The 17853-nt window shown below is 39.2% G+C and overlaps 1 protein-coding gene across 35 annotated transcripts in view; it reads left to right on the forward strand.

Annotated features, from left to right (window-relative positions):
* NEO1 (neogenin 1) overlaps positions 1–17853 on the forward strand; it is a 244174-nt gene that overhangs the window by 65379 nt on the left and 160942 nt on the right. For all 35 annotated transcript variants that reach the window (XM_078333622.1, XM_009005211.5, XM_035259163.3 and 32 more), the window contains exons 3-4: positions 11880–12155; positions 15762–15915. In XM_078333622.1, the coding sequence (XP_078189748.1) occupies positions 15884–15915 (32 nt within the window). In that variant the 5' untranslated portion in view covers positions 11880–12155; positions 15762–15883. The remainder of the gene's footprint in view (positions 1–11879; positions 12156–15761; positions 15916–17853) is intronic.

Below are 17853 nucleotides of genomic sequence, written 5' to 3' on the forward strand. Positions count from 1 at the left end.
CCCCTGGCACACCAGTCCAGACACTGCACTTCTCCTGAAGCCTCTGCAACCCATAGACCAGGAGATCTTCGCTGGGCTGAAAAGTGCCCAAATTACATGTGCAGAGCTGAATAACAGACCTGGCCAGTGCCATGGATTGTTGGCACAGATCTAGGCAGACGCATAGCTGGGAGAGCCCACAGGATGGAGCTACCAGCCCCTGGGAGAGAGGGGCTGCTAAAAGCAGGGAGACTGGTGATAGGCTAGGCGGGTCCCTCCCCGACAAAGCCCAGCAAGCTGAAGCCCTCTTGCTTGAGGGTTTTGCAGCCAGCACATCAGTCAAGCTCGACCCGGAAGGATTGAGCTTGGTGTGGGGAAGGGCATCCACCATTACAGAGGTGGGCCTAATCTCCCAGTGTAAAAAAAAAATAGAAAGCCTAAGCAGCACCTGGACTGAAACTGAGGCAGCCCAATAGCACCTCTGCAGGCGACATAGGACAGTCTACAGCCTGAGGTGACTCCCTGAGATCAAAGCTAGATAAGTCCACAAAGATGAGAAGAAACTAGCGCAAAAAGAATGAAACCATCAAAGACCAGAACACCTCTTCTTCTCCAAGGGATCACAACTCCTCACCAGCAAGGGTACAAAACAGGATGGAGAATGAATTTGATGAATTGACAGAAGCTGGCTTCAGAAGGTGGGTAATAACAAACTTCTCTGAGCTAAAGGAACATGTTCTAATTCAATGCACAGAAACTAAAAACCTTCAAAAAAAGATTAGATGAAATGCTAAGTAGAATAACAAGCTTAGAGAAGAACATAAACAACTTGATGGAGCTGAAAAACGCAGCACAAGAAATTTGCAAAATGTACACGTTTCAGTAGCCAAATCGATCAAGCAGAAGAAAGAATATGAGAGATTGAAGATCAACTCAATGAAAATGAGAAGGCAAGAATAGAGAAAAAAGAGTAAAAAGAAATGAACAAACCCTCCAAGAAATACGGGATTATGTGATAAGACCTAATCTATGCATGATCAGTGTACCTGAATGTCATGGGGAGAATGAATCCAAGCTGGAAAACACTGTCCAGGATGTTATCCAGGAGAACTTCCCCAACCTAGCAAGGCAGGCCAGTGTTCTAATCCAGGAAATACAGAGAACACCACAAAGATATTCCTCAAGAAGAACAACCCCAAGGCACATAATCATCAGATTCACCAGGGTTGAAATGAAGGAAAAAAATGCTAAGGGCAGCCCGAGAGAAAGGTCAGGTCACCCACAAAGGTAAGCCCAATACCACCAAATATCTGGTATGATGGCTTCTACCAGATATTTGGTAGAAACCCTACAAGCCAGAAGAGAGAGGGGGCAAATATTCAACATCTTTAAAGTAAAGAACTTTCAACCCAGAATCTCATAGCCAGCCAAACTAAGCTTCGTAAGTAAAAGAAAAATAAAATCCTTTACGGACAAGCAGCTTCTAAGAGACTTTATCACCACCAGACCTGCCTTACAAGAGCTTCTGAAGGAAGCACTAAACATGAAAAAGAACAAGCATACCAGCCACGTAACATGCCAAATGGTAAAGACCAATGATGCAATGAAGAAACCTTGTCAACTCACAGGCAAAAAAAAACCAAACAACCAGTAACAAAATGACAGGATCAAATTCATACAAACAGTATTAACTTTAAATGTAAATGGCCTAAATGCCCCAATCAAAAGACACAGACTGGAAAACTGGATTAAAAAGTCAAGATCCATTGGTGTGCTGTATTCAGGAAACCCGTCTCACATGTAAAGACACGTATAGACTTAAAATAAAGGGACGGAAGAGGATTTACCAAGCAAATGGAGAGCAAAAAAAAGCAGGGGTTACAATTCTAATTCCTGATAAAACGGACTTCAAACCAACAAAAGTCAAAAGAGACAAAGAAGGGCATTACATAATGATAAATGGATCAATCCAACAAGAAGAGCTAACTATCCTAAATATATATGCACCCAATACAGGAGCACTCAGATACATAAGGCAAGTTCTGAATGACCTACAAAGAGACTTTGACTCCCACACAATAATAGTGGGAGACCATAACACTCCACTGTCAATATTAGACAGACCAACGAGACAGAAAATCAAGGATATCCAGGACTTGAATGCAGATCTGGACCAAGTGGACCTAATAGATAGACATCTACAGAACTCTCCACACCAAATCCACAGAATATACATTCTTTTCAGGACCACATCACACTCTAAAATTGGCCACATAATTGGAGGTAAATCTCTCCTCAGCAAATGCAAAAGAATGAAAATCATAACAAATAGTCGATCAGACACAGTACAATCAAATTAGAACTCAGGATTAAGAAACTCACTCAAAACTGCACAACTACATGGAAACCGAATAACTTGCTTCTGAGCGGTGGCTTAAGCCTGTAATCCCAGCACTTTGGGAAGCCAAGGTGGGTGGATCATGAGGTCGAGAGATCAAGACCAATCCTGGTCAACATGGTGAAACCCCGTCTCTACTAAAAGTACAAAAAATTAGCTGGGCGTGGTGGCGCATGCCTGTAATCCCAGCCACTCAGGAGGCTGGAGAATTGCCTGAACCCAGGAGGTGGAGGTTGCAGTGAGCCGAGATCGTGCCATTGCACTCCAGCCTGGGTAACAAGAGTGAAACTCTGTCTCAAAAAAAAAAAAAAAAAAACAATGAAATGAAGGCAGAAATAAAGATGTTCTTTGAAACCAATGCGAATGAAGATACAATGTACCAGAATCTCTGGGACATATTTAAAGTAGTGTCTAGAGGGAAATATAGCAATAAATGCCCACATGAGAAGCGAGGAAAGATCTAAAATCCTCACCCTATCATCAAAATTGAAAGAGCTAGAGGAGCAAGATCAAAAATGCTCAAAACCTAGCAGAAGACAAGAAATAACTAAGATTAGAGCAGAACTGAAGGAGATAGAGACACAAAATACCCTTCATAAAATCAATGAAACAAAGAACTGGTTTTTTGAAAAAATCAACGAAATAGACAGTCCACTAACCAGACTAATAGAAAAGAGAGAAGACTAGAACAGATGCAATAAAAAATGATAAAGGGGATATCACCACTGAAGCCACAGAAATACAAACCACCATCAGAAATTACTACAAACAACTCTGCACATAAACCAGCAAATCTGGAAGAAATGGAGAAATTCCTGGACACTTACACCCCAGGAGTAAACCAGGAAGAAGTTGAATCCCTGAATAGACAGATAACAAGATCTGAAGTTGAGGCAGCAATTAATAGCCTACCAACCAAAAAAAGTTTGGGTCCAGACGGGTTCATGGCCGAATTCTACCAGACGTACAAAGAAGAGCTGATACCATTCCTTCTGAAACTATTTCAAACAATGCAAAAAGAGGGCATCCTTCCTAACTCATTTTCTGAGACCAACATCATGCTGATACCAAAACCTGGCAGAGACTCAACTAAAAAAAGAAAACTTCAGGCCAATATCCATGATGAACATTGCTGCGAAAATCTTCAGTAAAATACCGACAAGCCATATACAACAGCACATCAAAAAGCTTATCCATCATGATCAAGTAGGCTTCATCCTGGGGATGCAAGGCTGGTTCAACATATACAAATCTGTAAATGTAATCCATCACATAAAGAGAACCAAAGACAAACACCACATGATCATCTCAATAAATGCAGAGAAGGCCTTTGACAAAATTCAGCAGCCCTTTATGCTAAAAACTCTCAATAAACTAGGCATTGATGGAACGTATCTTAAAGTAATAAAGGCTATTTATGACAAACCCACAGCCAATATCATACTGAATGGGCAAAAACTGGAAGCATTCCCTTTGAAAACTGGCACTAGACAAGGATGCCCTCTCTCAGCATTCCCATTTACTATAGTATTGGAAGGTCTAGCCAGAGCAATCAGGCAAGAAAAAGAAATAAAAGGCATTCAATTAGGAAAAGAGAAAGTCAAATTGTCTCTATTTTCATATGACATGTATATTTAGAAGTTACCATCGTCTCAGCCCAAAATCTACTTAAACTGATAAGCAACTTCAGCAAAGTCTCCGGATACAAAATCAACATGCGGAAATCGTGTGCATTCCAGTACACCAATAACAGATAAACAGAGAGCAAAATCATGAGCAAATTTGCATTCACAATTGCTACAAAGAGAATAAATTATCTGGGAATACAACTAACAAAGGATGTGAAGGACCTCTTCGAGGAGAACTACACACCACTGCTCAAGGAAGTAAGAGAGGACACAAACAAATGGAAAAACATTGCATGCTCATGGCTAGGAAGAATCAATATCGTGAAAATGGCCATACTACCCAAAGTAATTTACAGATTCAATGCTGTCCCCATCAAGCTACCATTGACCTTCTTGACAGAACTGGAAAAAAACACTTTAAACTTCATATGGAAGCAAAAGAGAGTCTGCATAGCCAAGGCAATCCTAAGAAAAAAGAACAAAGCTGGAAGCATCACGCTACCTGACTTCTAACTATACTACAGGGCTACTGTAATCAAAACAGCATGGTACTGGTACCAAAACAGACATATAGACTAATGGAATGGAACAGGGGCCTCAGAAGAAACATCACACATCTACAACCATCTGATCTTTGACAAACCTTACAAAAGCAAGCAATGGGATTAAAAGGATTTCCTGTTTAAGAAATAGTGTTGGTAAAACTGACTACCCATCTGCAGAAAGCTAAAACTGGACCCCTTCCTTACACCCTACACTAAAATTAACTTCAGATGGATTAAAGATTTAAACATAAAACTTAATACCATAAAAATACTAGAAGAAAACCTAGGCAATACCATTCAGGACATAGGCATACGCAAGGACTTCATGACTCAAACACTAAAAGCAACAGCAACAAAAGCCAAAATAGACAAATGAGATCTAATTAAACTTAAGAGCTTCTGCACAGCAAAAGAAACAATCATCAGAGTGAACAGGCAACCAACAGAATGGGAAAAAAATTTTTGTAGTCTACCCATCTGACAAAGGCCTAATACCCAGAATCTACAAAGAGCTCAAGCAGATTTACAAGAAAAACAAACCCATTCAAAAGTGGGCAAAAGATATGAATAGATACTTTTCAAAAGAAGACATTTACAAGGCTAACAAACATATGAAAAATGTTCATCTTCACTCATCATCAGAGAAGTGCAAATCAAAACCACATTGAGATACCACGTCATACCAGTTAGAATGACGATCATTAAAAAATCAGGAGATAACAGATGCTGGAGAGGATGTGGAGAAAAAGGAACACTGTTACACTGTTGGTGGGAGTGTAAATTAGTTCAGCCATTGTGGAAGACAGTGTGGTGTTACCTCAAGGATCTAGAAATAGAAATTCCATGACCTGGAAATTCTATGTGTCTTTATAATAGAATGATTTATAATCCTTTGGGTATATGCTGGGTACTCAAAGGATTATAAATTGTTCTATTGTAAAGAAGCATGTACACGTATGTTCATTGCGGCACTGTTTACAATAGCAAAGACCTGTGACTAACCCATCAGTGGGTTAGTCCATCAATGCCCATCAATGATAGACTGGACAAAGAAAACGTGGCACATATACACCTTAGAATACTATGCAGCCATAAAAAGGGTATGTTCATGTTCTTTGTAGGGACATGGATGAATCTGGAAACCATCATTCTCAGCAAACTGACATAGGAACAGAAAACCAAATACTACATGTTCTTGCTTATAGGCCAGTGTTGACCAGTGAGAACACATGAACATGGGGAGGGGAGTAACACATACTGGGGTCTGTTGGGAGGGAGCTAAGGGAGGGACAGAGGGGGTTGGGGAGGTTGCAGAGGGATAACATGGGAAGAAATGCCAGATACAGGTGATGGGGGGAATGAGGCAGCAGACCACCTTGCCATTTCTGTACCTATGCAACAATCCTGCATGATTTGCACATGTACCCCAGAACCTAAAGTACAATTAAAAAACAAAAGAAACTTTGGGAGGCCGAGGTGGGTGGATCATGAGGTCAAAAGATTGAGACCATCCTGGTCAACATGGTGAAACCCCGTCTCTACTAAAAATTCAAAAAATTAGCTGAGCACGATGGCACATGCCTGTAATCCCAGCTACTCAGGAGGCTGAGGCAGGAGAATTGCCTGAACCCAGGAGGTGGAGGTTGTGGTGAGCTGAGATTGCGCCATTGCACTCCAGCCTGGGTAACAAGAGCGAAACTCTGTCTCAAAACAAAAACAAAAACAAAAGAAAGAAAAAGTAGGGATCTAGTCGGGTAAGATATGGTTTCTAAGTAAGTCATGTCCATTTTGTAGAGGATACTAGCATTCCTGAGATGGTGTTTCTTTACTTGGGTACCAGATGAAATAGTTTTTGTTAAGGGTCATGTTACACAAAAATGTTACCTTTAAATCTTGTATTTACTCTTTTCTTGGTGAAATGCCCACATGTGAGACAGAATCTCAGAGACAGTAGTCTCCTGCCTCATTCCTGCTCCAGGATTATGGTTTCCCATCTCATAGTCACTCCAGAGTATATTTGCTTACTCATTCAGAGCATAATGACTGGTTTTTTTTTTTCCTCTTTGGGGACAAATACTCAAAGTTGAGTTTCGGTGTGATGTAAAGTTTCTATAATTATTCCATAGTCATAGATTGAGGATAGAAAAATAAAAGGAGAAACAAATGGGTCCTTTTGGCAATTTCCCTTTTGTTTCCTTCCTTCTCTCATTCTTCCCTTCTTCCCTTTCTTCTCTCCTTTCTTTCCTCTTTCTTTTTTTTTTTCTTTCTTCTCTGTTTAAAAAATAATCCATTTTCCAGGCTTTCTCCAACATGTTTCATAAATAAATTAGTATAATGACTGCCTCTACAATGTCATTTAGGTCAGTGTCTGTTTATAATTTAAGTTCTTAAATATCTCTTATCTGGGCTTTAGTCATGGCTCCTTCATCTCAGCTGTCCCCTGACATGCTATCATCAGATCCAGTGAATTCTACTTCCTAATTTCTCTGTACTTAATCCACTTTCTGGATGGAAAGAAATGGCTATTGAAAGAAGACTGGCTACTCCCAATCTTTCCTCATCACAGCCTTATAAGCATCTACCTGCTACCTTATTCTTCCCCTCCTCCAGTCCAGTCTCCACCTGGTTAGAGTATTCTTTCTCACCCTTCAGTGATCCTCCAGTAACACCCATCAAATTAACATCTACCTCTCAAATAACAGGCCTGTTGATTCCTTTTATGAGCTGTCCTCCACTTCTCCAACCTTGTTTCTTAACATTTCACCGTGCCTCTGTCCCCACCCCCATCTCCTGCCTCCACCACCACCCTCATCACCCTCACCACAGTTTTAAGCACTGGCAGTACTGAGTATTTCCTTTCATTTATTCTCTGCATTCCAGCCTTTGCTCATGGTTTCCCCACTGCCTGTTAATTTTATCCTCCACCTTTTCCTCACTTTCTTCTCCTCTGCTAAGTTTGTCCTTCTTCCTGTTAGCTTCGATATCCTTCAGGAAGCATTTTTTGACTCAGTATCTAAGCAAGCAGCACCATAGAAGGTGATACATTCAGCGGTGACTGCATACAGGGTTCTGTTGGAAAGTTATTTATTCTTGGCCGTAGGTATCAGGATTCAATAGTGCCCAAGCTAAGAGATTAAATAAAAGTGCTTTTAAATAGTTGCATAATATACGTTGTCTAGATACACATACTGTTTTTTTTAAAGATTTCCTTACTGCTAAATAATTAAATGGATTAAAATTGTTGGATGTTATAGGCAGTATTATAGTGAACTGCCTTCTGCAAATCTTTATTTATATAAAACAGATTACTGGAATTGGGATTGCTGGATCATAGGATACACTGTGTGTGTGTGTGTGTGTGTGTGCGTGCACGTGTGCATGTGTGTGTGCGTGAGTGCAATTTAAAAGATACTAGTTTGTCAGTTCCTCAAAACATTAACCATAGTGTTACCATATGACCCAGCAGTTCCACTCCTAGGTATCTTCCCAGGAGAAATGAAAAGCTGTGTCCACACAGCAATTGGTACATGAATGTTCATAGCAGCATTATTCGTAATAGCCAAAAAGTGGAAACAACCTACATGTCCATCACGGAGTGTATAACCAAAATATGGTATATTCATAGGATAAAATATTATTTGGCAATTAAAAGGGATGAAATCCTAATGTACTACAACATGGATGAATTGCAAAAATATTATGCTAAGTTAGCTAGTCACGAAAGATCACATATTGTATGATCTCAAATATATGAAATGTCCAGGATAGGAAAATCTATAGAAATAGAAAGGCAGATTGGTAGTTTTCTAGGACTAAGGACCCATGAATGGGGGAGCAGGGATGAGGCACTTGGGGTGTGTTTTGTGGGGTAGCTGTGGGCTATGCGGAATGACTGCAAGTGAGTACAAATTTCTTTTTTGGGATGATGAAAAGGTTCTGAAATTAGATTATGGTGATGATTGCACAACTTTGTTCATATACTAAAAAATGAAATTATGTACTTTAGATAGTGAACTTTATGGTATATAAATTATATCTCAATAAAACTTAAAAAAAAATTCTGCCAAATTGCCATTCTAAAAGACTCTTAGGGTGTTTTGATTGCAAGCAGTAGAATCTGATTGTAACCAAGTGAAACAAGAAGGGAAGTATTTGAAAGATCATTAAATAGGTAGCTCATAGAATTAAATGTGAGAGGTCTTTTTCTCTGAGTTGTCTCATTTCTCCACAACCAAAATTTCTGTTTTTCTGCCTGGGCAGTAGCTGTGAGTATTTTGTGCCCAGAGGTGGAATAGGGTGTTCTAAATACAGACACTGTTAATGTCTTCTTGTCAACTCTGGGTCTTATTCCCACTCTCCTTTTTCTCCTGCAGTTCTCCAGAGGCAGCAGGGCGACTGGCTTCCTTCTTGGGAGCACAGGAAGCTGCAGCATTCTCTACCTTGATATGTCAGTTACTAGTCCTGCATCTGCTTTTCCTACTCAGATATTGTTTGAAATCTCTTGTCTGCTAATTCTCCGTATGTTTTTGTGGGCTTACATTTTAAAAATTACTCATTTTCTTTCTTTCTTTTTCTTTTTTTTTTTTTGAGATGGAGTTTTGCTCTTGTTACTCAGGCTGGAGTGCAATGGCGCGATCTCGGCTCACCGCAACCTCCGCCTCCTGGGTTCAGGCAATTCTCTTGCCTCAGCCTCCTGAGTAGTTGGGATTACAGGCATGCAACACCATGCCCAGCTAATTTTTTGAATTTTTAGTAGAGACGGGGTTTCACCGTGTTGACCAGGATGGTCTCGATCTCTTGACCTCGTGATCCACCCGCCTCGGCCTCCCAAAGTGCTGGGATTACAGGCTTGAGCCACTGCCCCGGCCAAATATTACTCATTTTCATGGGACCTCAGGAGTAAGAATTTTTTGGCTCTTTAAAAATAGAACCTAGCTGGGTGTGGTGGCTCATGCCTGTAATCCCAGCACTATAGGAGGCCGAGACAGATGGATCACCTGAGGTCAGGAGTTTGAGACCAGCCTGGCCAACATGGTGAAACCCTGCCTCTACTAAAAATACAACAATTAGGTGGTGTGTGGTGCATGCCTGTAATCCTAGCTACTTGGGAGGCTGAGGCAGGAGAATTGTTTGAACCGTGGAGGCGGAGCTACAGCAAACCAAGATTGTGCCATTACACTCCAGCCTGTGTGACAGTGAGACGCTGTCTAAAAAAAAAATTAAAATAGAACTATATTTTGGTTTTATTGATGAAGATTTTCTCTTTTCCCCAACTTTATTAGTTGCTGTGTTTATCTTTGTTAATTCTTCTGATATTCTGGTTTCTTAGAAGTAGATTTTTGGTCAAATCATGGGCGTTCAAGGAAAAAAAAGCAAATTTTTTGGTAATTTATCTTTTTGTTTTGTTCTGAGTACAGCAGAGTCACTTTTTAGATATGAATAATAATAGCTAGTTAAGTGTTTATGCAATGTACTATATATAAATTAAGTATCTTTTTTTTTTTTAAACAATCCTATGAGGCCTGTTACTCTCATTTTACTTGTAAAGAAAGTGAGTCTTAGAGAGAGGTTAAATAACTTGTCAACTTCATACATCTGTGAAATAGTGGTGTTGGGATTCAGATTGAGATATGTGACTTGAAAACTGATGCTCTTAGCTACTACATTTTGTGGCATCTATAGAGTATGACGACATTTTTAGTTCACATTTTATTTTGAAATAATTTCAAACTTAGGGAGTAGGTACAAGAATAGAACCAATAAATCTCATATACCTTCACCTAAATTATCCAATTGTTAACATCTTACTGTATCTGCCTTATCCCCCCAAATATGCCTATTTTTTCTGAACCATTAAGAGTCAATTACAGACAAGTTTTTCGTAACTGCCACCTAAATACCTACTTGTATGTTTTCTTGAAACAAGGACATTCTCCTAGATAACCACAGGTGTTCATCAAAATTAGGAAATTAACCTTAATATAATACTACTGTTTAATTTAGATTTCACTGTTCATCTCAATAAAGTTCTTTATAGAAAAAACCAAAAGCAGAGACTTCCCCTCTCCTCCTCCCACACAGTCTTCTTTCTGGCCCGAGATTACATATTTCACTTAGTGGTTGTGTCTCTTTAAACTCTTTGGATATAACTTGGTTTTTCCTTGCCTCATTTTGGGTTTGTTTGATATTACTCTATGAATAGATTCAGATTTTGCATTTTTGGGAGGAATACCGCAGAAGTAATGCTGTGTTCTCAGTGCATCATGCCAAGAAGCATGTGATATTTTGTTCTGTTGCTGATGATAACTTTAATACTTAAGATGGTCTGTGCAGTGTTTCTCCATTGTAAAGCTTTGCACTTTTGTTGTTAGTAATGAGTATTTTGGGAAGAGATACTTTTATACTCTGTAAGTAGACTGTTCCTCATCACATTTTTGTTTACTAGTTTTAGTATCCCTTGAGGATTCATGCCTGAATCATTTATTACTATCAAACGGTGATTTTTCTAGTTCCATCATTTCTGTAAGATAGAACTCTTTCTTCTCTTCCACTTGTTTGTTTACATTTGCATGAACCCACAGGTTTTTGTTTTATTCAGTGGGTTATAATGCATATTAGTACCATTATCCCAGATTTAACCAGAGGAAGCTCCCTTCAGTCTGACTTAGATGTCCTTTTGATATGTCCACATTGTTACTTGGACAGTTTTCTTTATGTCATAAGATGTTCCAGATCTTGTACCTTCTCTCCTTCAGCACTCTTAGAATTGGCCACTTCTCCAAGAATGTTATTTAGAAAAGATAGAGTCACCATATGTACCAGTGCTACTGAAGTGATATTGATGCTGGACTGTCTCTGTGGACAAGGCTAGGAAATATATAGGTGTTATATATATATATGTAATATATAGGTGTATATATATAGCAGTGAATATTTAATGACTATACAAAATGTATAAATGTTCACACATACTTTATATTTATATAGATATCCATATATATATTTTTATATCTATAATTATATAAAACCATGAAATTTACACTGATACTTCCATTCTAGACCAATACCGTGGGATTTATTCTACCCTTCTCCTTTTTGATGTTTTCACCTTGCTTCTTCAACTGTGAGGAATATGACTTCAGTTATCCTTAATGCATTTACTTATTTGCTCTGTATCCCTGTATTTAGCTAATTTCCGTGGATCTTCTTCTCAACCCTGGTTCCACCATATGTTGTAGCCTTGTGTGCTGACTTGCTCCTGGCCCCCATGACAAAATTTTTAAGTAATATTTAATTAAATTTTATTCCTTCTTTTCCTTTATTGTCTAGGTCTTCCAAGATTTACCAGCCAACCAGAACCTTCCTCAGTTTATGCTGGGAACAGCGCAATTCTGAATTGTGAAGTTAATGCAGATTTGGTCCCGTTTGTGAGGTGGGAACAGAATAGACAACCCCTTCTTCTGGATGATAGAGTTATCAAACTTCCAAGTGGAACGCTGGTTATCAGCAATGCGACTGAAGGAGACAGCGGGCTTTATCGCTGCGTAGTGGAAAGTGGTGGGCCACCAAAGTATAGTGATGAAGCTGAATTGAAGGTTCTTCCAGGTATTAACTCTTTATCAGGACTGATGATTTTATGTTTATAAATGGGTAAAAATTGTTCTGTTAGAATTTTAAAAAATAATGAATGTTGGCTGGGTACAGTGACTCATACCTGTAATCCCAGCACTTTGGGAGATTGAAGTGGGTGGATCACCTGAGGTCCAGCCTGGCCAACATGGCAAAACCCCATCTCTACTAAAAATACAAAAAATTAGCAGGCTGGTGTAGTGGCTAGGCACCTGTAATCTCAGCTACTCTGGAGGCTGAGGCAGGTGAATTGCTTGAACCTGGGAGGCAGAGGTTGCAGTGAGCCTAGATTGTGCCACTGCACTCCAGCTTGGGTGATAGAACGAGACTCCATCTCAAAAAAAAAAAAAAGGTAATATGTGGTATGACATTTTACTGTCAGCATAAGGAGTCTCAGTTTCTTATAGGAGTGAAAAGAGGAAAATATGCCAGGAGATCCACTCTTTAAGGAATGCATTATTAAAAACTTACCAAGTGATAAAATATGTTTACTATCTAATGGTATTCTTATTGGTCAAAAAAATATTAGCTCTGTATCTTTTGTCAAGCCTTCTCCCCAACAATAGGATACTTTTATAGGTAGGTCTTTTCACTTGTACAAATCAGAGTCCCACCCAGGCTAGTTCATATAAGGGATGGGTTGGGTGGTAAGTGTTAACATTGTGGCTCTTAGTGGCAGGCAAGAGTCCTTGGATCTTTATACCCCCCATTTTAGTGTAAACTCAGCTCCTATTTTAGTTTTTCTTCTTTTTGTGTGTCTTCTCAGTTCCCACCCCTTCTGGTGTTCCTCAGAAACAATTTTGTATATCTTTTCTCACTGTATAACTTCTACTTACAACTTCCTCTCACTTGTAGCTTATCATAGCCTCTCTAGCCTTTTGGTGTTTCATGACTGTTCACGTTCTGTTCTCACTCCTAGATGCCCCCTCCATATTTCTCATCTCAAATTTGAGTTTATGAATATAATTGCACCATCTCTACATTATTTGGGAAGAGTTATATGAGTATTAAATAGGCTTATTTTTAACCTATAGACTGCCTTGCAAAGCATGACCATGAGCTACAACTCTTGAGGGTGTTCCTAATAGCCTTTCAGCTGATTTTTAAAATGCAGCTTCTTTTATTGTCATTATCCCTTAGTCATTCCTATCTTAGTATATTCTCAGCAAGGACAGTATCTTTTAAAGTGTGTGTGTGTGTGTGTGTGTGTGTGTGTGTGTCTTGAGACAGGGTCTTGCTCTGTCACTCGGTCTAGAGTGCAGTGGTGCGATCTTGTTTCACTGCAGCCTTGATCTCCTGGGCTCAAGTGTTCCTCCCATCTCAATGAGTAGCTGGGACTAACAGTGCACACCACCACACCTGGCTAATTTTTTTTGTATTTTTTGAGATTTTTGAGATGAGATTTTGCCATATTGCCCAAACTGGCCTTGAACTCCTGGGCTCAAGCGATTCTCCTGCTTTGGCAGGAGTGCCAGGCTTATAGGTGTGAACCACAGTGCCCAGTGTAAGGTGTAGATTATTAGATCTTGTCACGCCTTTGCTCAAAACTCCCTAATGGTTTTCCATGTCATTCAGTTTTAAAGTTCTGGCCTGTAAAGATTTATAATCTTAATACCACTTCCTTCCTTCCTCTCCCCTGTCCCATCTCCTGCTCTTCTCTACCTCACTCGAACATGGTGAACACATTATGTTTCTAGAACACTCCAGATATGCTCTTGGCCATTTTTTCTGCCTGGAATCCTCTTTTCTCAGATACCAGCCTGGCTTTCTATCTTACCTCTCTGCTCAAATATTGCTTTATCAGTGAAGCCTTTCTTGAACACTCTGTTTGAAACAAGAGTCTTTGATTTCCACCCCCAGTGTTTTCTCCTTCTACTTTCATTTTATTTCAGAACATATCACCATCTGACATATTCTATCTTATTTGTCTCTCTCACTCATTAGTATGTAAGCTCAACCAGAGCAGGGAATTTTGTCTGCTGCCAAGAACACTTCCTGGCACATAGAAGTCAGTAATATTTGCTATGAATTTGTTTAATTGATTCTATCAAAATTCAATTAAATATACCTAAGTAATTCAAGGTGAATTAAAAAAAAAGAACTATTGCCATATACCAATATTGTTCAGCCTTCTTACTCGCTTGCTTTTACATGACAGAGGTAATACTTCTCTACACCTAGGGTAGCATTTAAGCAAATCCTTAAAATCTGATCCAAGAAAACAAGGTTTGTAGTAGATGAGACTACTACTCAATATCTGAAACGAAAACATAATGCGGAATGTTTTGCTTATTTTAGTAAGGGACAGTTGTGCTTGTCAAACATAGTTTTCTTGAGCACAGCTAAGTGCTGATCTCCTATCAAATTTTTCAGAAGACATTGTTTTGGGTTGTGCTGGTTAAGAGACAGAGGTGGGTTGATGTCAGTCGTAGAAACATGTTTTGTGGTTGATTACAGAGGTGAGAGCAAGTTAATGTCAGCCTTAAAAGCAAGTGACTCCACCATTAATTGGATGACCTTTGAAGCCTGAACTTATCACTGATTGTGTGGCTTTCAAAGACACATTCATCGTGTGAGTTGTCACTGATCGATTAGGCAATGTTTCCTTGTTACCATGGCTACAGGACTGTCATTAATTGGTTAGGCAAATTTAAAGCTAGTCCTGGAGGTTGTTATCATGGCTGTAGAACATCTTTCCAAGCCAGCGGGCATAAGAGTTACATCTCTCCTGCCTGAGACCTTTTTTGTCAAAACTCACTATTAAGTTAATATTACCCTGTTAAGGAGAGAACTCTGTCTTCTGCCCACAAAAGTGTGGCCTTTTTATATATCCACAAGAGGACAACTCTATAAAGTGAACACACATTACTTCTAATGTCTGAATAAGAAATACACAAATACAGCGGTAGCTAGATGGTTGCTCAATTACAAAATCAAGGGATTGACAGATGAAGTGAGCAAGTTAAAGAGATGAAACTCAGAAAGATTTTCAGAAATAACACACAGATCATAGGGAAGGAAAGGAAACTTCTTATTCCTGTGAGTGAGGAGGATGCCAAGTGTCCTGAGCTTGCTCAGTCTCCACTGTTTGTACCACTCACATGGCTTTTTATCTTAGCTTTCAATGTGAAGGGGATTCATGTCAAATATTTCTTAATTGATCGACAAGTATGTGCCCTGAAGGCAAGAGCTATAAGTTAAACATCTTTAAGACCCCTAAAGGGCCGAGCACAATGCTTTGCTCATAGAATTTATTTGAGACATGTTTGCTAATTTGAATGGAAAATTTTGTATTACTTTTGCTTAAAATATTTTTCATGTAAACTCACATGGACTGAGTAAGATTAAAGCAGTAAAGTGCTGTGTGTATGTGTGTGTGTGTGTGTGTGTGTGTGTGTGTGTGTTTGTAGTAATGATGGGATCTTGCTATATTGCCTATGCTAATCTCAAACCCTTGGGCTCAAGCAGTCCACCATCCTTGGCCTCCCAAAGTTTTGGGATTACATGTGTGAGCCACCATGCCTGGGCTGTTTTGTCTTTTATTTAATTTTTGTCTTTTGTTATTTATTTATTTATTTTTAGATCCTGAGGTGACATCACACCTGGTGTTTTTGAAACAGCCTTCTCCCTTAGTCAGAGTCATCGGTCAAGATGTAGTGTTGCCGTGTGTTGCTTCAGGACTTCCTACTCCAGCCATTAAATGGATGAAAAATGAGGAGGCGCTTGACACAGAAAGGTAAGCGTTGTCTGCCTAAAAGCCTTTTTCAACCTTAGCTTGAGACTTTTTCTAATCCCATTTAAGACTATTGACTAATTTTAAAAGATGATCAACTTTATTTAAACACATCATAATGCTTATATGTCATCCTTGAAATATGTTTATATGATATATATGATTAGGATATTTAAAGAAAAAGATACTTTCAAAATATTAATAGATAGTCTTGTTTGTTCTTGCTGAAGCCTCAGTGTACTCAGCTTAAGGCTTAGGATCTTCTTTCCTAAGTTGTTACAAGAGCTTTGGTCCTGAGTAACCTGAGTCTTCTCACTCATTCTTGTATGTATTTTGTTGATAGTAGTTTTTTCCATTGTACAATCAGTATAAGAAACTGAATTCCTCATCCTGTTGTTTTTGTTTTTAAAATCCTATCAGAAATCACAAATTCTTCATCTTTCACAAAATACTAGCCACCCCCACTGTCCCTCCTATCTTCTCTCTTTATTTCCTTATGTAAGGGGTGCTCTTCTCAGCTGTTTTCTCATAAGAGATGTGGGGTGGTAGTAGGTAGGTGTATTTTTGCTTCCAAAATAATGCTGTCTTGTGCACTGTTGGATGTTTACTGGTGTCGCTGCCTTCTACCCGTAGAAGCAGAAGCACTTCCAACTGCTACAAGGCAATAGCACTTCCAAGTTGTGACAACCAAAAATGTCCCTAGATACTATGAGATGGTCCTTGGGAAGCAGAATTGCCCCCAGTTGAGGACTGTTGTCCTAGAGCAGTACTGTTCAATTGAAATATAATGCAAGCCACACATGTAATGTAAAAGTATCTGATAGCCACGTTTTTGGAAAGTAAGAAGTACATGTACGCTAATAAATATAACAGTAATATTTTACGTGATGTACCAGTTAATGTGTAATCTAGCTCTACCAAAACAATAAAGTTTGTGTTTAGTGGGAAATTATTTTTTTTTTCTGAGACAGAGTTTCGCTCTTGTTGCCCAGGCTGGAGTGCAATGGCCTGATCTTGGCTCACCACAACCTCTGGCTCTAGGGTTCAAGCGATTCTCTTGCCTCGGCCTCCTGAATAGCTGGGATTACAGGCATGCACCACCTCGCCTGACTAATTTTGTATTTTTAGTAGAGATGGGTTTTATCCACGTTGGTCAGGCTGGTCTCGAACTCCGAACCACAGGTGATCCACTCGCCTCGGCCTCCCAGAGTATTGGGATTACAAACGTGAGCCACTATGCCTGGCCTAGTGGGAAACATTTTATGCAGCTTTAGCTTGTACATTTATTTTAAAAATTCAGAAATTCAGTTCTGCAGTCATACAAGCCACATTTCAGGTAGCCACATGTGGCTAGTGGCTATTGCTTTGGACAGGGCAGGTCTAGAGTTTCCCAGTTGCATAATCAGAAGTGAACAAACAATTTTAATTTGTATAGTTCACTAGGCAAGATGTATCTGCCTAGTCATCTGGGTGATCAACTTTCAGTGATCTCTGGGGATGATGGAATACAATCAGATAATTCCCCACATGCTCCATTAGCAAAACATAGCATCCTCCTTCATATCACCTGCTTTCTTTATCAATAGCCATCCACTTACCAACTTTCTCTGTCTACATTTTGCTGCCTCCCTGTCTTTCTATTCCTCTTTCCAGCTAAATATTATGCAAACAATTTATAAGACTTCACAGGACTTTTTTGGTAGCCATCTGAAACATAGGGAACCTTAAAATCGGGATAAAAATGTGAATTTCTTACAGCAGAAATTTTAATTGGCTACATGTTAGAACAAAAATCTTTATCAGGAGTAGGAAGGCTGCAATATATTATTTTGCAACATTTTGTCATAAAGGGACATTCTGAAGATATAAGACACATATGTAATGATTTTTTATGTCAGAAATAAATGCGAGGCTTTCTATGATTCTCATTTGTTCAGCACT

The sequence above is a fragment of the Callithrix jacchus genome, chromosome 8 (genome assembly GCF_049354715.1).
Source record: "Callithrix jacchus isolate 240 chromosome 8, calJac240_pri, whole genome shotgun sequence".
Taxonomy (NCBI): Eukaryota; Metazoa; Chordata; class Mammalia; order Primates; family Cebidae; genus Callithrix; species Callithrix jacchus.